We start from the raw sequence: 21124 nt of genomic DNA, 5'->3' as shown, positions 1-21124 counted from the left end.
CTCGTCGGCCACGCCCACTAGGATCCCGACCACGGCATCCTCACCATCGCCAGATCAGAGCCATTATTACTCGGCATCGGAGGCGCCTACCTCGCTTCTACGACCTCTCCATTCCAGACAGCCCCATGGCGGAGATACTTGATCTAAGGAGAGGGCAACACTTCAACTGATCAGTATATATGGATCTACCTGATATACATTTTCCAGTATTTTCCAATCAGTATCATCTCGGAGTCTTGCAGTTCTGTTCTTATAACTGTAGGACAATCAGTTTATTGTACTTTTTAGTCTTGTTCTCTTCGATGAGACACCAACTTCAGATGTACTCTTAGTTTTGGTCTCATAGGCCACTATGGCCTCTTAGAGATGTTAATATATCATTTCATTTCATTTCTCTCTCATCTCTGAAATTGTGTAGTGATAAAGTGGGGATTTCTCCCTCCCTAGTATTTGACAAACCTGGCAGATGAGTTTTATGAACTTAAACAGAACGGGTCACCCGTGCTTTAGTTTTCTGGCAAGGTTATCACTTTAGCACAGTAGTTGCATAGTAGTTAGGGTTATCTAAGCAAGCCAAGATTGATCAATTCATTTGTGGATTAGATCCTAACATCCGGTTCACAGTTCGTAACTTTGGACCTAGCACATATGACCGGGCTTTGACTCTTGCTCAAAATGAAGAAATGAAGATGAACGGAGGCAACAAGCCTAAGCAACCGGAGTCTAGTACCAAACCCCATTAGTAGCAAAGTGCTTCGTGGTCGGGGAAAGGTAATTCGTCTTCTAAAGGACGGCAGTACTAGCTCCAGTTCAGGGGGTAAGAAGGATAACCAATCCAAACCTAAGAAAACCCGTGAGGAAAATGCTAAAGTAGGCATCACTGGAGCTGTCTTCCTCCAGAAGAGCAAAGGAAGTACCAGCCAGAAAACATATGTTTTTTCAGTCATACCATTGGGCATGGTAAGAAGGATTGTCAGAAATGGCAAATGGGGCAAGTCTCCAAGCCACTTTCTTCCCACAGTTGCCACACCATCTCCTGCTCCTCCAGTTTGGCTGCTTCTTCCACTTTTCCATCTTTTGCTGTCGCATAGTATCCCATCACTTCATCTACATGTAACCTGTACAAGGACACCAGGTTGGGATGTTCTGAGAGTATTCTGTCCTCTTTATCATTATCAAAGCCTTCTGACATATTGAATGTTTCTGCATGGACTAGCCTTTGAGTAGGTGTTATTGATCCCCTTACATCGGAAAGGTCAACATGGACTTTCTGCTTCCCCTTTCTGATGGAGATTCTGTTATTGTCCTAGTCCTGCTTCACTTTGCCATGTCTCAACCAGGGCCTTCCCAATAACACATGGTAAGACCCGATGTGTTTTTCTATGGTTATGACCACTAGGTTGAACTCGTTTGATTTTTATTTGGACATTTTTGATAATTTCCTTAGGAACCACCATTCTATTATTTGCCATTCTTATGTTGAATGGAATGGGTTCCCATTTGAGACCCAATCCCACTGCAGTTTCCTCCGTAATGACGTTTACTCCGGATCCACCATCCAATACTGCATCATTGATGAGCACATTGTTCAATTGGATTGTGACCTTGACCACTTCATCATCTCTGGATGTTGGGGATCCTTAGCTTGCATTTTGCTGTATTCCGGCTTCAATGTATGCCATCAAGATTTTAGCCTTAAATCTTGGGCATAAATCTAGCACTTATCTCAACAGAACCTGTTTGTCTAGTAGTATTAATACTACATTGGTTTGCAACCAACCAGCTTTCTTCCAACCCTATTTCATTGTTGTGCTCTACGCGCATCTTGTGCGGATTTCCGCTTGCTTCCGGAAGATCTGTGATGACTTCACATGAGCTATCCTCCTTCTGCTTGGCTTGTCTTCTTTCTATTTCCTTAGTGGTTTGAATCCTCACTTTCTCTTGTTGGTCCTAGTCCACAACTGTCTTCTTGTGGGCTTTGGGTGAGTCCAGATTATCTACCGGAGTTATTACTACACTAGATTCATTAGCTTTAGCCCTTGTGACTGCCAAGGTGTCTTGAATCTCCGTCTGTATGTCATGCCAAGTAACCTTTGTAACCTCACCACCTCACAAGCAGCACCACAAGCAGCCTGGTACTCTGCCTCTGTCGACGACAAGGCAAGAGATAGCTGCCTCTTATTGCTCCATAAAATTGCTCTTGAGCCGAGGGAAAAACTGTCACCTGAAGTAGATCTCCTTGTGTTTGGATCTCCTCCCCAATCTAAGTCACTCTAACCGTGGAGTCGTGAAGGCAATGAAGAGTTAGGGTTAGGGTTTACAGAAGCTCAAGCAGGCGTGGAAAACCAACAGAGAGAGAACACGACTTTTGTCTATTGCTTGATAATCAAAGTGAAGTACAATAGCCACATGATAGTGACCCCTAAAGATAAGTGTTCACTTGTCCGGCCATAAAATGTGCCGGGTGGACCAAAACACTTATAAACTGCATATAAGTGAAACTGAACTAAACTGGGGGAAAAAACCTCCACTAACTGAAGTAAAAAGTGCCCCAGTAATCTACTGATGATCACTAGCACTCCTCTGGGTGCATACACAGCATAAAACCCAACCAACAGAGAGAGAACACGACTTTTGTCTATTGCTTGATAATCAAAGTGAAGTACAATAGCCACATGATAGTGACCCCTAAAGATAAGTGTTCACATGTCCGGCCATAAAATGTGCCGGGTGGACCAAAACACTTATAAACTGCATATAAGTGAAACTGAACTAAACTGGGGGAAAAAACCTCCACTAACTGAAGTAAAAAATGTCCCAGTAATCTACTGATGATCACTAGCACTCCTCTGGGTGCATACACAGCATAAAACCCAACAAACCCCCCTGGAGTGATATGTGATCACTGTACATCATCCACCAAAAGGAAACAAATTCAAAGCATTGCGGAATGCTTCAAATTTCGGACGTGGTAATGCCTTGGTGAAGATGTCTGCCACATTCTGATCTGTAGGACAGTAGATCAGACTGATATCTCCTGCCTGGAGTCTCTCCCGAACAAAATGATAGTGAATCTCAATGTGTTTCGTGCGAGATGAAACACAGGATTCCTGGCCACAGCAATGGCACTTTGACTATCAGTATAGATAGGTGTAGGCTCCTCCACTGAAATATCCATATCAGTCATGAGACGACGCAGCCAAACACACTCAACAGTAGTAGTGTAGGCTGCTCGGTACTCTGCCTCACAAGACGAAGTGGCCACTGTGGTCTGTTTCTTGCTTAGCCAAGAAATGCATGAAGAGCCAAGAAAGAAACAATTTCCACTAGTGGAATGTCTGGTATCAAAATCACCAGCCCAATCTGAATCACTGTAAGCGTATAACTGCATGTCACCCCCCTCAGGATAAAGCAATCCAAGAGACAAGGTACCCTGCAAATAACGGAATACACGCTTCACAGCTTGCCAATGTGACAACCGTGGGCTGTGCATGAATCTGCTCAACTGAGAGACTGCATACTGAATATCTGGCCTTGTATTACACAAGTAAATAAGGCACCCAACAGCCTGAGCATATGTAGTGGCATCAAAGGAAACACTGTCATCTTGTAATGACAGTTTCATCCCAGCCTCCATAGGAGTACTAATAGGCTTGCAATCCTGAAATTTAAACTTCTCCAGAAGTTTAGCAACATAGCGTGATTGCAACAACCCAATGCCTCTGTTATCCTGCACAAACTGTATGCCCAAATAGTAATGTACAAGGCCCAAGTCAGACATGTCAAATGTCTGTTGCAGTATCTCCTTAAAAGCTGCAATTTTGTCATCATTTGATCCCATGAGCAAGAGATCATCCACATAAAGACTGATGACCAGCAGATCTGTCTCTTCTTTCTTTACATACAGAGTGGCCTCTGATGGACTGTTCACAAATCCCTGAGTGAGTAGAAAAGCATCTATTTTTGCATACCAAGCTCGTGGAGCTTGTTTCAAACCATACAAGGCCTTTTTCAGCCTGCAAACTTTCCCCTCATGACCATGTTCTGCAAATCCCATGGGCTGAAATACATAAACTTCCTCCTCGAGGTCCCCATGCAGAAATGCAGTCTTTATGTCCAACTGGTGAACAACCCAACCACGATGTGCAGCCAATGCAATGACACACCTAAGTGTCGACATACGGGATGTAGGAGCAAATGTCTCCTCATAATCAATGTCCTTCTTCTGTGCATAGCCCTTTGCAACTAGACGGGCTTTGTACCTGTCAATGGATCCATCTGCATGTCTTTTCAACTTATAGACCCATTTAGTACCAATTGCTTTCTTGCCTTTGGGCAGATCAACCAAATCCCATGTTTGATTCTTTTTAATAGAATCAAGCTCATCCTGCATGGCTTTGTTCCAATGCACATTATCTCGTGCATCCACAAATGAATCAGGCTCATCATCATCCTGTAAACTGGCTGCCATAACCAGATTCAAATCCATGATGTGTGCATGCTCATTGGTCCTTGTCTCCCTACGAGTACGACCAGCAAGAGGACCCTCTAAATGGCTGTCCTGTAATGTCCTCAAATACCATCTAGGTATATGTCTGACCTGTGGTGCCTACTGCCCCATATTTGGTTCAGCTTCTGGCTCATTTGGCTGCTGAATTTCTGCACCATCTACATCATTTGCTGGCTGTCCTGTACCCTCATGAGTTGGATCACCAACTGTGGAATGAAACTCCATGGGTAGTAGACCTTCAAACACATCATTTTCAGCCTGATTTGCCTCATAACCAGCCATGGATATTTCTGATTTTTCATCAAAAATCACATCCCGACTAGTGAATATCTTCCTGGATAGTGGGTCATATAACCTGTAGCCCTTGCTCTCACGGCTATACCCAACAAAAATGCATTTTGTGGCTTTATCATCCAGCTTCCTCCTCAACTCTTTGGGTATGTGTGCATATGCAAGACACCCAAAGATGCGAAAATGCGATACAGAAGGCTTGCGGCCATGCCAAGCCTCAAAAGGAGTAATAGAAACCAATGCCTTTGTGGGACATCGATTCAAAATATGACAAGCACACATGACTGCTTCCACCCAAAAGATATGTGGTAGCCTTTTTGCCTTTAGCATACATCTGGCCATCTCCATGAGCGACCGATTCTTCCTTTCTGCAACCCCATTCTGCTGTGGAGTGTAAGGAGTAGTATACCGATGTTTTATACCTCTACTCCCAAGAAAGGAATTCAGCATATGTGACATATATTCCCCCCCTCGGTCAGAACGGAGAGTCTTCACCTTGCATCCTGACTCTGTCTCAGCAAGTGCTACAAAGGCCAAAAATGCATCATATACCTGTGATTTCTGTGTCAAAGGATACACCCAGCATATACGAGAGAAGTCATCAATAAATGTTGCAAAATAGAAGCAACCACCTAATGACTTCGTCTGCATGGGACCACAAAGATCACTGTGTATAAGTTGCAACTTTGCAGTTGCTCTTAGAGCCTGATCACGTGGGAAGGAAAACCTGTGCATTTTTCCCAAAATACATCCTTCACAAATGTGATCTGGAGGCTTCTCCAGGAGAGGTAGATCTGTAAACATATTATGTCGCTGCATAAGCATAAGACTACCAAAATTTACATGCCCCATGCGAGCATGCCATAACTCCGCATCAACCATAGCTGGAGTAAGAGTGAATGCATGATAAGCAGACTGATCCACTGGCTGAAATGCATCCAATTGATAAAGTCCATGACATAATGTACCAGTAAGCATCAAGGTCAAGGCATTAGCTTTGTCTCTGACCATGCATTTATCATCATCAAAGTGGACTTGCATACCACAATGTGCTAAAGAAGAAATGGACAACAAATTCTTCTTTATCCCTGGTATATATAAGGCATCTGTAAGGCGGAGAATGGAGCCATCAATGGCTGTGAGCTGAATCTCCCCAATGCCACGAACTAGATATGAAGCATTGTTGGCACACTGAACAGTTTTGCCAACAGGGGCAGGGCCAACATGACTAAACAAATCCCTGCGAGATGTGATATGCTTTGAGGCACCACTATCAAAATACCAAGTACATGCATGCTCTGTCAAACTGAGTGCCTGTGAAGACCAAGAGGCATCATAGCTGCATGTATAAAAACAGTAATCCCTGTCCTCAACAAAAGAAGCAGTCTCTGGAGGAGCTTTAGAAGCATCATTAACAGACATCCCAGCTTCCTTTGCCTTCTCTTTGGCAATCCTCTTCCTACATTCCGTGATGTAGTGACCTGGCTTCTTACAGTAATGACATTTGCCCTTCTTCTTGGGCTGTCCATCACTTTTCTTGGTATCCTCTGAAGAACCACCATCACCTGAATTTTGATTTGCACTCTTTGGCTGAGTTTTTCCTTTCCCCTTTTGACCTGTAGTAAATGCTTGTTCAGCATTTGTGTTCATATTCATATTCTTCCTCATTTGCTCCTCTTGTAGTAAGAGAGCAACAAGTTCCTGATACTTGAGGGGTTCAACAGTATTCCTCATGCTGAGGTTCAAAGAGGTATGAAAAGCCAAGTAAGATCTTGGCAAAGAGTGCAAGATGGTGGACACAAGCTGTGTCTCAGGAATAATCTCATCCACATTGATGAGTTGTTCTCTTAAATCCTGCAGCTTGTTTAAGTGGCTAGACATATCATCTCCTTCATTCATTTTCTGATTTTCCAGCTCTCTTTTCAAAAATGAGATCCTAGCCTCATTACGAGCAGCATACATCTGCTCCAAAGTCACCCATGCATTCTGTGAAGAGCCAGTTGAACGAATATGAGGTATAATGGACCTCTGTACTGACAATGCAATGAGTGACAAAGCTTGTGCATCCCTGGCATCCCATGTCTTTTGAGCATTTGTTCTTTGAACAGGCAATGGCTGTCCTGGAGCCTGTACCTGTTGTCCTCGTCCACGAGCACCCCCTTGGGGAGGAGTCTCTGGAGCCAATGGACCTGGACGTGGTTCATCACCACTAACAAAATCCCAAAGACCTTTTGCCACAAGCACATTTTTCAGCATAAAACTCCACAAGGAGTAGTTCGTGCCATCCAATTTGTCTTCCTTAGACAAATATGTGAATACATCACTTTGGTGTTGATTTGCCATTATGCTTACGCACAATGTTGTACCTGTTTATCAAAAAACCCAATAGCAGAAACCCTGATAATAACTGTACTCCACTGAATACAGTTCACCCAAATATGCCTGCACTCTCAATCCTCTGAATGTGCAGCTCAATGCACCAATGACTGAGTAGAGCAGCAAATGGCGTACACAATGCCAAAATGCCCCAAAAATGCCCAAATTTGCTGCACCCAAACTGTGCAAAAAAACCTGTATTGTTCTTTGCTAGAATGTCTGCCTGTATTTGCCTGTAGATTTTCACAGAGAAAATAAAATGCCCAAAAACAGAATTTTTTAATGCTTACCACTGAATGACTGAGTAGCTTGTGGTATTCCTGCAGGTACAGTCCACCAAAGAGCAAGTACACTTGACCGTACTTCAAAGTACTGATGATGTGGAAGTACTGTGCAGGTACTGTGATCGACGCCTGAAGGTACGGAAGCTGCACAGTGTCGAGCTGCACAGTTTTGAGCAAGGCGAACAGGTACAGAAGGCAGCGCTTACTGTATACGGGCAGGTACAGTACTTTGAAGGCGGCGCTTACTGTACGGGCAGGTACAGTACTTGCAGGCGGCGCTTACTGTACGGAAGCAAACCCACGCCTGTTGCAGCACACGACTGAGTCAGCGTTGACAAGTACAGTCGACGCTGACTGTACGGAGCAGGTAGTATGGGTGCTGACTGCAACGAACAGGTACTGCAGCTGCTTCAGGCGAGCAGCTGTACGAATATTACAGGCGGCGCTCAGGTGTACGGGCAGTGATGTACGGGTGCTGTACGGGCAGCAGCAACAAAAGCTTGGCAGTGTATGGGCAGGGCAAGACAAGCTTCAATGCTCTGATACCAAATGAAGGCAATGAAGAGTTAGGGTTAGGGTTTACAGAAGCTCAAGCAGGCGTGGAAAACCAACAGAGAGAGAACACGACTTTTGTCTATTGCTTGATAATCAAAGTGAAGTACAATAGCCACATGATAGTGACCCCTAAAGATAAGTGTTCACATGTCCGGCCATAAAATGTGCCGGGTGGACCAAAACACTTATAAACTGCATATAAGTGAAACTGAACTAAACTGGGGGAAAAAACCTCCACTAACTGAAGTAAAAAGTGCCCCAGTAATCTACTGATGATCACTAGCACTCCTCTGGGTGCATACACAGCATAAAACCCAACAAGTCGGACTCCATCCATCAATCCCCCTCATGTGTAAAAAAGACCAAGATCCTTCGCATGCTGCAGAAACCACAAGATACGCTCTCCTGCCTCCCAAAGAGTCATCTGCAACCATGAGCTCAACAGCCTCATTAGGAAGCTCCCGTCCAATCTGGTATCCATCAACCAAATTAATGAACCATTCTGCTTCTGAGTCAAAGAGGCATCATATTGCTCATAAGGATCAACACCTGTTATGGTGGGATGCCAAGTCGTGGAAACTTGCTGAAGACCACGCAAGGCCTTCTGAAACCTGTAAACCACCCCCTCTGAATCCGGAACCACAAAGCTTGGAGAATGTGCAACATCCACCTCCTTCTGCAAGTAATCAACTGCCACCTGCGTGGCTTTCCAAGAGGTCCCTATGGAAAGAACTTCCTCATCTACAGGAGTTTCTTTGTCCCGAATACTACGAGACATCAGAGCATAAGTTACCTGTAAAGTTTCCTCTAACTGACGAACGCAAGAACTACCAACATCAGTACTGGAAAGTTCCTGCCAACTGCTGCCATCAACTGGCAAGCTATCCACCATTTGGTCCGGGAAAGCCTGCACCTGCAGCGTATTCACACTTAAGTGGCCATTACCAGACTACCACTCATCACAAAACTGAGGACCTGGGAGAGAGAGTGCTAAAAGTTTGTAAACTCCATTCTCCACTCTGCCTTCCCAAACTACTTGGCCTGTTGCCTTGCCCCGGAGAGCAACAAAATGGGGAACTATCTCCAACCTGCCCTCACTGTGAACTGGGATAGTGGATGTATCCCCAGTAAGAATGTGACCAGAATACCTGCAGAGATCTTGTAAATCTGAACGGGAAGGAGTCATGTGCCTGGAAGCACCAGTGTCTAGAATCCACTCTCGAGTATCCATAGCGGCGAGTTCCAGATGTCGTAGCTATTCCTGTCCAACTGACAGTCCACTGGGAACGTGGGGAGTGTCGGGATCTTCACATGTCTCTCAGCCATCTCAAGCAGATCTACCATTGCGGAGATGTAACTGAAAAAGGGTGGGTGGGCGGGAACAAAGAAGAACTTAACTTGCAAGTGGCTGTCCAGCAAATCAGCCCACCGTCCTCTTGCTTCTCCTCTTCCCAAACAGTCCACCAATCAGCAACACAACAGTCCCCCTCTTGCTCACACAACTCCCAAGAACTATCAAGAGCCTAGGGCTCTAATACCATGTCTAAATATGTAGCGGAGATGATGACAAAATCTGGAAACACCAGAGCAAGAACAGTGCAGAAAAGCAGCACAAGAGAAGGAAAGAGATAGAGGCATGTAACTCTGCTCTATATACACAAGATCCCGGAATATACAAGATGCAAGACAATGTGGCAAGGGGGCTGTGGGGCCATTTTATATGGCCCCAGCATTGCAGTCGGCCTGCTCTAGGACAGCCGACAGGTGCATGAACTCCACGACCAGCCCCTACACCGAGTCAGCCAAGTGTGAACAATTGGCCTGCATGGAAACAAGTCCACGACCTGTGCAAATTTAGTTGGCTACCTCCAGTAGGCATACAGCTGCAGTCGGCCAACAACTAAGACCTCCTGCCACCACGGGCTACCACCCAAGCCACAGAAAAATGGGAAAAAATGGAAAAAAATACGGAGAGTGGAGAAAAATGAGAAAACACCTAATAAGGGCGGACACACCCACAACAGAGGCCTTGGTGTATAGGTATAGACAGGAGATGACTTCTAACAGGGTTTGTTCCGCCACTCTCTGTCTCAAGCTTAGCAGTTTTGTTGCATAGGCTTCTACATCCATGTCTTCTTGTTGGAGTTCTCTCATTTGATCACAGAGTTGAGTTGCAGACTTTATCTTGCGGAATCTCCCCAAAAAAGCAGTCATGACCTCTTCATATGTCTGGAAACGGTTGTCTCGGTATCTTGATACCCACTCCGTGGCTCTGTCTTTGAAGGTGTTCATGAAAGCATCTCTACGGACTTCACTCAGCTCTGGCTCTTCCATATCTCGAGATCTGGCCACTTTCTAGTATTGCTCAAACCTCCTTACATGCAGATCTGCATCTTTCCCTTTCTCTCTTTAGAACACCGGAAAATTTTTGGCTAATGATGCCATGGCTCCCTTAAACCTTTTCTGGGGATTTTGTTGTTGTGGGGTTGTTCTTTCGGATTTTGTTGCTCCACCCTTCTTGGGCTTTTTGGACTTGGACTGTGCATAGCTTCTAGCTCTTGGTACTCCTTTTTTTGGTCCAAATTATGCTTGAAGCCTAACACCCCCCCTTGCTCGTGTGGTGTTGTAGAAGTTTTTGCACCATCTTCTTGGTTGGAATGATGCGAGATACTCCCAACTGTGAGCTTCCTAAAGGGTTTCTTGGAAGGCATTACTTTTCTCCATTTTTTGGTCCAAACTATGCTTGAAACCTAACACCCTCTCTTGCTCGTGTGGTGTTGTAGAAGTTTCCACACTATCTTCTTGGTTGGAACGATGCGAGATACTCTCAACTGCGAGCTTCCTAAAGGGTTTCTTGGAAGGCATTACTTTTCTCCATTCTTAGGTTCACAATCATGCGGAAGGCATGCCTGAATGCATTTTTGCTGGTTGGGTTGTGTGGTGAAAGGTTCTCCGCACACTGACTTTCCCAGAAAATCCTCTCCATGTTATGGTTTCCCGTAGACTTGTTTCAGGGATTTAAGCAAGATTAGTTTGTGTGGAACTAGAACTTTCTTTTTTAGGATTTCCTTTGCTTGAAGGTACAGAATGCTACTCAGCGGAGATTTTTTCCCTTCGCCACGATTTTCCAAAAAGGAGAGATTCCCGGCCTAGTTGTGGTAGAGGTTTCCCTTAGTAGGGAATTTTCCAGCGGAGCTGTAGTAGAGTTCCCCAGCAGGATTGATGGGGAGAAAACAAGAATTAGGGTTAGAGTTCATTCATGGGAGACATACACAGAGAAGCAAGGGAGAGAGAGAGAGAGAGAGTTGTGGGGATAAGTCAACTCATCAATAGCATGAGTGTGTGACTCCCCTATCACACATGTATATTGCACTAGTACACATAGTGCACTTAGTACATTAAAAGTACTAAGTGTACTATGTACTATAACTTATGGGCTTGTACACACTATAAGGGTGGGCATAACGCCTTTACCCCAACAACCTCCCACTTAAAGGCAAAGTGCCCTTAAGTAAAGGAAAAGAAAAATCAGCATGTACATGATAATATACAAGGCCATATCAAGGCTGAAATTAGCCTCATCCAATGCCCATCAAGTGTCTGCAATGAGCAAACCGCTCCGGAGGCAAACTCTTCGTCAACAGATCAGCCGGGTTGTCATCCGTGTGAATCTTAACAAGCTGAATTTGCTTGTTCTCTATCACCTCTCTGATGAAGTGATACTTCACATCCACATGCTTCGTCTTTGCATGAAAAACAGGGTTCTTTGCCAACTGAATGGCACTCTGACTGTCACAATGCAACAATGGAATATCCCCTGTATAGCCCAAATCAACCACTAACCGAGATAGCCATAATGCCTCCTTGCAAGCCTCTGTGGCTGCAATATACTCGGCCTCTGTAGTAGATAAGGCAGTGCACTTCTGCATCCTGGATATCCATGACACAGCACCTCCTGTGAATGTAAATACATAACCGGTAGTAGACTTCCGGTTATCTAGATGACCGGCATAATCCGAATCCGTGTAACCATGCACTAATGCATCCTGTTTGCCAAAGCAAATGCACAAATCCTGTGTGCCCTTCAGGTATCTCATGACACCTTTCACTGCTTCCCAATGCTTCTTGCCAGGGTTGGCCATGTATCTAGAAACCACTCCCACTGCAAATGCAATGTCCGGCCTAGTAGCAACCATGGCATACATGAGACTGCCACAAGCTGAAGCATACGGAATCTTGGCCATATCAGCCCTGTCTGTATCTGACTGTGGGCTGTCCATAGCACTGAGTTTCACATATGGAGGCAAAGGAGTACTAGCTTTCTTCCCCCCGTCCATATTGAACCTCTGCAAAACTTTGCCAATGTATTCCTTCTGAGACAAATACAACACATGCTGATTTCTGTCCCGAAGTATCCGCATACCCAAGATGTGATTTGCATCACCCAAATCCTTCATATCAAAGGTTTCATGCAGCCTCTTCTTCAAGGCATCCATCTCTTTACGAGATTTCCCGGCAATCAACATATCATCAACATACAAGATGAGGATCAATAGACTGCCATCCAAAGCTTTCTTGGTGTACAAGCAGTGATCTATGTCACTTCTCCTGAATTTCTGAGATTTCATGAATGTATCAAATTTATGATACCATTCCCTTGGTGCCTGTTTGAGCCCATAAAGACTCTTTTTCAACTTGCATACAAGCTTCTCCTTTCCACTCACTGCATAACCCTCTGGCTGCTGCATATATATCTCCTCATGGAGATCACCGTGAAGAAAAGCAGTCTTCACATCCATCTGAATCAAGTCCAGATCATCATGTGCAACCAAAGCTAATACAGCTCTAAGTGTGGTCATTTTGACCACTGGAGAGAAGATCTCATCAAAGTCCACACCATATTCCTGCTTGAAGCCCTTAGCCACTAACCTGGCTTTGTATCTTGGCTTTGCATCTGATGCAACTTTGAGCCTGTATACCCACTTGCATGGCAAAACCTTCTTGCCTGCAGGCAAAGGCACCAACATCCAAGTTCCATTTTTATGCAGAGAATCCATCTCTGACTTCATGGCACGCTCCCATAGAGCTTTGTCTGCCCTCTGTAAAGCCTCTTTATAACATGAGGGCTCCCCACAGTCAGTAAGCATCAAGTAGTCAACCCCTGGAACAAACCTGTCAGGGGCTCTGGAGGGTCTTGTGGACCTCCGTACCCAATGACCATCATTTGCAGGTTGCTGTCCAGCCTGCATATCACCCATTGGTGGCTCCTGTTCCATGCCATAAGGCTGAAATATCATGCCCGGTATCTCCTCTAACTGTGGTATATCCATAGGGATATCTTCTGCCATCTCTGGCTGTCCATTTGGACCATTTTCAGCACCATTTAAGGGCTGGTTTTCCTGCTGTAATGGCTGATTTACAGCCCTTGGTTGTTGTCCATGATGTCCATCATCATCAAAGATGACTCTGCCAGGCTCCTGTTGCCTTGCAGGCTCCTTATACATGCATGTTTCATCAAAAATGACATCATTGCTGCGTATGATCTTTCTATTCACGGGATCCCAAAGTCTATACCCCATTTCACCTCTGTCACCATATCCTAGGAATATGCATTTATGAGACTTAGGATCAAGTTTGGTGCGCATTTCCCTGCGTATGTGCACGTACGCAACGCAACCAAACACTCTCAAGTGCTTGTATGACGGAGGCTTCCCTGTCCATACTTGTTCTGGCACTTTCCCACCAAGCCTCGTGTTAGGTGACCTGTTTATAAGGTGAACGGCTGTCATAACAGCTTCAGCCCAAAAACCATGAGGTAATGCAGCATGTGACAACATAGAACGGACCTTCTCCTGTATGGTCCTGTTCATCCTCTCTGCTGTCCCGTTTTGTGGAGGATCATAAGGAGTAGAGAGCTCCCTCTTGATGCCTTTAGCATCACAAAAGTCCTGAAACTGTTTGGACGTATACTCTCCACCATTGTCGGAACGCAAAGCCTTCAGTGTTTTGCCAGTTTGATTCTCAACAAGAGCAACAAACTTCTGAAACACTGAGAATGTATCACTCTTCAAACGAAGAGGATAAACCCACACCTTGCGTGTGGCATCATCTATAAAAGACACAAAATATTTTGCCCCTCCCAAAGAAAGCTGAGGCATCTCACATACATCTGTATGCACAAGCTCTAACTGAGCATCTTTCTGTCCAAGAGCTTTCTTGTGGGGGCACTGGAGTTGCCTGCCATAAATACAATGCTCACAAAACTGAAAACTTGAAAACTTTAGAGAAGGCAAGTAACCCAAACGAGACAATTGCTCCATTCCCTTGACACTCATGTGTCCCAACCGGCTATGCCACATAGAAATTTCCGGCAGCTCGGTTGCATTTACATTAGCATGGTGACAAACACCTGCATGCATAAAGTAAAGAGTGTCCACCTTAGAGCCTCTGGCAACAACCAGTGAGCCCTTACTAATTTTCCACTTTCCACTACCAAATGTGGTAACATAATCAGCATCATCAAGCTGTCCAGTAGAAAGCAGATTCTTCTTGATCTCAGGCACATGCCTGACATCATGGAGCATAAGCTGTGAGCCATCTGAAAACACAAGCCTCACATCACCTCTACCAAGAATCTTGCATGCATGGTTATCACCCAAATAAACCACTCCTTCATTGCCAGCAGTATACCTGACAAACAAGTCTCTGCAACCTGTGACATGAAAGGAGGCACCTGAATCAATGATCCATGAGTGCATACCATGACCACCTGTAAGAAGTGAATGGGCATCAAGTGAAGAAGTAAATAGGACCTCATCCTCACTGCCACCTGCATGTGACACATTGATTTCTTCAATTTTGACTCCACTTTTGCCCTTTGGCTTTACATCTTTGGCTTCATCTTTCTCTTTGTCTTTGCCTTTTCCCTTTTCTTTTTGATCATTTTTCCATTTGTAGCATTGCTTTTTAATGTGTCCCTTTTTGCCACAATAATGGCATTCCAAATCCTTTTTGGAGCGAGACTTGCTCCTTCCCCTTTCTTGGCTTTTTCCCCTTTGCTGGGATCTCCCACGTGCATTCATTGCATTGGACTTTCCAACAGAGTTGTTTTTCCTGTTCATCTCTTCTTGAAGAAGAGCACCCTCAACATCTGCATATGACAGCATAGCATTCGAATTGCTAGTGGCTGTCCTGAATGTGTCCCAACTCTCTGGCAAAGTGCATAACAAAAAAGTGGCTTTGAACTCATCGTCCATCGCCAACTTTTGATTAATGACCTGGCTGACAATACCATTAAACTCATTTAGATGGGCTGTCATAGAAGCCCCTTCCTTCATCTGAAGACCTATGAGTTTCTTCAACCAATACACTTTGCTTGAGGCACTTTGTTGGGCATACAAGTCCTGCAATCTCTGCCACATTCCCCAAGCTGTCTTCTCTTCACGAATGCTGAAAAGTAATGAGTCTGACACAGACAACATGATAGTAGATCTTGCCAGCTCATCCATATCTTCCCACTCTTCAGCCGTAAGAGAAGCGGGCATCACATCCCTTTCTTTGATAGGCTTGTGCTGCTTTTTCTGAAGCAACACATTGTAGCACTGGGTTTGCCAAATGTCATAATTCTGCGAGCCTTCAAGCTTCTTGATGTGAAGCAATGAAGAGCTCTCACCTGTGGTTGCCATAGCAATATGCAACCTTTAATGCCTGACTCCCTGCAAAATGTGCAAACACTGCACCCAAGATGTGCAAACACTGCACCCAAAGCACACAAAGTGCTCACAGTTATTCTCCCAAGCTTTATCTCCCACTGCGGAAGCAAGAATGCAACTTTTCTCCCACTTTTTGTGATGAAAACAGCAAAATCTGGTTGCTGCAGATTTTGGACAGCACCGTAAATGTGCTCTGTTGCCCTTCCAAAGTACTGTACAGCAGTACCAAGTGCTCACCAATGATGTACCAAACCTGTACCGGCAAGTTCAGCAGCTGAAATTGAACCTTTTGGTCACTCAAAATAGTGTACAGCCATGCCAAAACATGCACAAAGCTGTGCCAAATCTGTACCAGCAGGTACAGTAGCAATAAATGCTCTCCTGGCTGTCCAAATGAGTGAAAATCAGACTTTTACAGTCCTGTACACTGCATACAACAGTTCCGAACAGAAATTGGACAAAAGCCCCTTGACTGCAAGCTGATTTTTGAGGATTCAAGGCATAAATGTCTTGCCTGCTGCTTTGCCAAGCTCAACAAGCATACAAACTTGAAAAGCCCCTTGATTTAAGATCAATTTCTGATCATACATGGTACATTGACGCACATGAAGGCATCCAGAGTGTTCACGATGCTTCCCCCTGGCCACATATACATCCAATACATGAAAGCCCCTTGATTTACAGGCACATTGAGTGCTTGTAAGGCATCAACACATTATCCACAGCATCAAATGCGATTGCCTGCATGCAAATCAACCAAATCGGCACAAAAGCCCCTTGATTTGCACTGCAATTTGCTGCAATTTTGCCCAAATGTGCGATTTTTCACATCATACAGCATGTATGAGTGCTTAATTGCACAATTACATCAAAAGCCCCAAATTTCGACATCCAATTTCCTGCAAATTGATCCTGATTGTGACCAATGTCACCCAATTTTGCCAATTTTGCTCAAAAATTGAGCAATTGGGCACCTGTACCTGCTCAATTGTTGATTGTACTTGCTCAATTGCAAATCCCAAAAAAAAATGAGGCAAATACCTTGTAATTTCTGATTTTTCTCAATTTGCAGGCTGTTGCAGGAAAAGAGGGGTTGATGCTGATGTTGCTGCAGAAAGAGTGCTCTGATTGAGGAGGTGGTACAGGCCAACGGAGCACTGCATCCTTCAAGACACTGCGCTTGGGCTCTTGTGAGCTGTGCCAGAGGTTCTCCAGCACGTTATGGCGTTTGTAGTACTCCCCGCGATTGAAAAAAAAAAAGCCCAACCCCACGTTCGAAGCTCACATCGCTGTCCTCGTCATCACTCCATTGCCAACCAGCGGTCGAGCAGTCGAGCAGGCCAGTTAATACGCCTTCGCCCCCTCCACTTGCTACGCGCTTGGGCTCCCTTCGCTTATGTCTCGCCTAGCGCCAGCCGACGCCCAGCGCTAGGCCTTCGCTTGAGTTTCGATTGCCACACTCGACCTCCGCCTAGTTCGCACAGCCGGCGCCTTGTTTGCCTGAGGTCGACGCTTAGCGCTGGCGCCTTCGCTCGTTGCCTCAGCCACGCTACACGCTGCCTTGTGGTTATGCGCACAGCTGCTGCTACTGGGCAGCGTGGATTCGCCTGCTGGGCAGCGTGGATGAGCCTGCCCACGCTGCTGCTTCTCTCCACCCACCTGCCTGCGACTGGTCACACAGTCGACCAGTAGCCAGTGCTGCACAAAGGCGACCAGCAAAAAAGGGCGACTCACAGAATGAGCAAAACGACTAGCAAAAGGGCAAACAATTCTTGATGAGAGGGAGGGGAACCTGGTGACCAAAGCTCTGATACCAGTTGATGGGGAGAAAACAAGAATTAGGGTTAGAGTTCATTCATGGGAGACATACACAGAGAAGCAAGGGAGAGAGAGAGAGAGAGAGTTGTGGGGATAAGTCAACTCATCAATAGCATGAGTGTGTGACTCCCCTATCACACATGTATATTGCACTAGTACACATAGTGCACTTAGTACATTAAAAGTACTAAGTGTACTATGTACTATAACTTATGGGCTTGTACACACTATAAGGGTGGGCATAACGCCTTTACCCCCACAAGGATCGCCAGGTGTTTCTCGCTGAGTTTCCTCTCAGCAGAATGGAAAGACAACAGTCTAGGATATCAGACCAGTCAAGCAATGCCGTGGGAGACATGAAGCCACCCGCCAGAGCTTCTGGATTCGAACACCAACTCTAGAGTGGTCATGGGGACATTCAGAACGCTACTTAGCTTTGAAACTTGACACACTCACACTCTGCTCTCACACTGCTAAGTCTCTCTCACTCACTCTCTCTCGGGCGCACAACATGTTTCTTAAAACAGAGAGACAACATTCCGATTCAACACATTGCGGAGCGTACACAGAGATAAAGTGAATAGCAACATTGCTCTTTGTCAAATGTATTACTTCCAGAATCAGTACAAGTTCACTACAGTGCAACTTCTCGACACAAGGCTAAGACCTTCGAAGAACTATGACCATGGTAAGTTTCACATCACTGACTATCCACTAGTTGTGACTAACAACAGCATGCACTTCTGCAACCTTTAGCTAGCGTGGCTGTTGCTCGTCTTGGACCATCCTTTTAAGCTCATTCTTCTTTGTCTTGGCGACGGCCACTCTGGTGGTTACAGCCCGCCATCTTCACACATGCAGTACCGAGGTGGTGCTTATGACGTGGAAGGTGGTTAGACTGAGCGCTCTGCCGCTACTGAGCTATTGGGCGCAACAATATACCACTCTCGAGTCTTTGTATAAGCTTATGCTTGTAAGGTGCCTTCTATGAGGCATATCCGTCATTGAGCAGCCCTAACATATTGGAGGTCTGTATTGCACACAAGTTGGTGGCTATTGGAGACTAGATGTTTTGTAGACGGCTTAGGTAGGTTTGGCACAGTACCAAATAGGCTACATGCAAGTGTGTACTGATTTTATATGGAGACAATTTTAAATGTTCATTTTTGCTCGGGTTCTTGTTCATGTTTTGATTCTGTACTTTTACGAAAGGTTAAAGAGTTATTGTCTTGTGTAAACAGGGTTGTAGCCATGGGCTTAGTGTGGGAATATGGTGATACTCCAGGAAATGCTGCTTGGAAAGGCCTTGCATGGGGAATGGTCTCTCTCTCTCTCTCTCTCTCTCTCTCTTTGTGTGTGGGGTGTGGCTTGCACACAGCATCTCCCTCTTGGCTACTTGTGCATGTGTTAGTGTTCTTGAGTTCAGATCCTAAACCTTGCCTTTTTTTTGTCATTGTATGTGGTAACTTCACCATGCTAGTGATGCTGCAGCCCCTCAAACATTTGGTTCTAGAGTCCACTTCTGATGCAGTCTATCTGTTGGGAATGCAGGTTCCATTACTGGGGGGTGCGATGTGTGCATGTACCTGGCATTTTTTTTATAATGCTGAATCACTTGAGGTGGCTCCCAATGTTTAATTTCATGCAGTATGCTATTATATATAATCACTTGAACAACACAATTTAAGGAGCTAATTGGAGGTTTCTAATTGACAAGAGTCTAATGGAAGTCTTTTCCTCTGGTTTTGGAAGATTCTGGTGGCTCTACAAGCTGCGTTGACAATGATAGGCAATTTCACAATGTGGCTAGCCGCATATCGGATCTATCAGTCAGCCCAGAATAGCTCAAAGGCTTCCTAAGTCTCGGTGCAGGGCAATGTATCATGGAGGTTACCATCTTGAAAGAGGCTGCATCGGAGATCTTGTATTCGCAATCATGGAGTCAAGATCGTACTTCTCTCTTCACTTTTAGTTTTGTTTGGGAAGTAACCTGAACTTTCCATTTAGCCTTTTGCCATATGTGCAGGTTTCTGAGGTCTTTGTCCAGTTTGTCGCCAGCTGGTTTGTATTATTTCTTTCTATCCAAAGTGGTGCAAGTGCCCCGCTAGCTATCATGTGTGTTTGTGTGTGTGTTTCCTGTTGTGCCAGCTTTCATCATGGCTGAGTCTGCCCTCCGCCTCCGGAAAAATGATAGAAACTTAGTTCGATAATTATCTATCAAGATTTTTCTATTACAATGACGAACCCCACCTACTCTTGGGCACTGATGTTATAGCAGTTATGATGAACAAGTGGCCTTGAATCTGGAAATTCAAACGTATTAAGGAAGCAAATGCGGATGTGTGTAGGCATAAGAGACCAAAATAGAAGTAGTCAAGGAACAAACTCCTCATCCAAATGCGTTCATTGCAGCCACGCCTGAGGAGGAGAAGCATAGCCACCATAGAGCCCTTCACGTGAGCTCTTTGGTCTCCTTGCAGGAGGCTCACCAAGGGAAGATGGAGAGAAACTATGGAGTCTCCTTGTGGTAGGCTTACCAAGGGAAGATGGAGAGAAACTATGTAGACAGATGGATCTTGAGGGGATCTTGTTCATTGAAGCCTGGCATGTAGGGAAAGACATGACTAGAGAGGCCTCTCCATCTCAAGTTCAAGGATTCTTATTCATGCATAGTTTTCTTGAAAAAGAGAGGTGCCTTACACACCACTAAGATCCACATCTCACGCCACTGCAGGTAGAGCAAAGAAAGACAAGGATGGTGTAAGTGCTCGAGGCAAGCAAGGCTGTGCATGGTCTATCTATCCGGATGGATGGGTGATTATTGTAGAGCAGCACCCTAAATAGGGCATGGGTCCACGGAAGTTTGCAGAGACTTTTATTGGGCAAGACGTCTTTTTACATCGAGATACCAGAGCCTTGAATGTCTTGTGTATCTCGCGCTTGGATGCGGTGGACATACCACAACTTGAGTCCAAGGCCCTAAGACCGGACATGAGGCATTTTCTGAGCCCTTGTCTAGGGACGAGTCACTAGTGTACCGGCAAGGGGTAGTTAGGGTTTTTTAGTGTTGTTCGCGTCTCATACACAACATTGTTGTGCCATTATCGCACACCATTGTATTCCTCTTGTATGATGTAATGCATCATGTCATCCTGTGCACTTATCTCGCCATTGGGTGAGTGTCTGGAGTGCCCGTCATCAAGTCGAGGTCAAATGTGCAGGTCCAAGTATGTATGAATGATTTAGATGGTCAAAGTTCACATAAGGCTTTTGGGATGCCTTTTTGGCCACCCATAGGAGGCCATGGAGGCTATGGGTGCTGCCCATGAGCCATGGGTAAGGGCCCATGTGTAGGGCATCCATGGAGCACACCTTTTAGAGGTGGAAAAGCAACCATGACTGGATGCAAGTTGGCCAGTCCAACTGGCTAGGAACATAACAGCTATATAAGGGTGTGCATCCAACCTGCTGTCCAACAGAGGTTACATTAGAGGACTAACATTTAGCCTGAGACGCTAGCACTTTGCACATCATATTATTCAATATTTCAAGGTTTCACTGCCGTACAGGCCAATCCA

At 45.2% G+C, this 21124-nt stretch overlaps 2 protein-coding genes across 2 annotated transcripts in view; one reads left to right on the top strand and one right to left on the bottom strand.

Annotated features, from left to right (window-relative positions):
- Positions 1 to 19783, top strand: part of LOC147634139 (YCF49-like protein) — a 49202-nt gene extending 29419 nt beyond the window's left edge. Inside the window, exons 2-4 of the mRNA XM_086804545.1 lie at positions 18788 to 18866; positions 19098 to 19166; positions 19299 to 19783. Of these exons, the coding sequence (XP_086660671.1) occupies positions 18788 to 18866; positions 19098 to 19166; positions 19299 to 19406 (256 nt within the window). The 3' untranslated portion in view covers positions 19407 to 19783. The remainder of the gene's footprint in view (positions 1 to 18787; positions 18867 to 19097; positions 19167 to 19298) is intronic.
- Positions 974 to 7954, bottom strand: LOC147634140 (uncharacterized). The gene is made up of 4 exons (XM_086804596.1): positions 7943 to 7954; positions 6157 to 7099; positions 1327 to 1564; positions 974 to 1118 (listed from the first exon to the last, which is right to left on the bottom strand). The coding sequence occupies exons 2-4, from the start codon at positions 7055 to 7057 to the stop codon at positions 974 to 976; spliced, it is 1284 nt and encodes a 427-aa protein (XP_086660722.1). The 5' UTR covers positions 7058 to 7099; positions 7943 to 7954.
- Positions 19784 to 21124: the final 1341 nt, after the last annotated feature.

The sequence above is a fragment of the Cibotium barometz genome, chromosome 11 (assembly GCF_041138505.1).
Source record: "Cibotium barometz isolate CiBa-2024 chromosome 11, ASM4113850v1, whole genome shotgun sequence".
NCBI classification, from domain to species: domain Eukaryota; kingdom Viridiplantae; phylum Streptophyta; class Polypodiopsida; order Cyatheales; family Cibotiaceae; genus Cibotium; species Cibotium barometz.
This window is presented reverse-complemented; position numbering and strand designations above follow the sequence as displayed.

Coding starts and splice junctions, on each gene's coding strand:
- LOC147634140 (XM_086804596.1), bottom strand. CDS start 7,057: ATGCTGAAAAATGTGCTTGTGGCAAAAGGTCTTTGGGATTTTGTTAGT. Junction 1,565..6,156: donor TGTTGAGGACAGGGATTACT/GTTTTTATACAT, acceptor TCAATGATGCAG/TATTGGATGGTGGATCCGGA. Junction 1,119..1,326: donor AAGGCCCTGGTTGAGACATG/GCAAAGTGAAGC, acceptor GTCCTTGTACAG/GTTACATGTAGATGAAGTGA.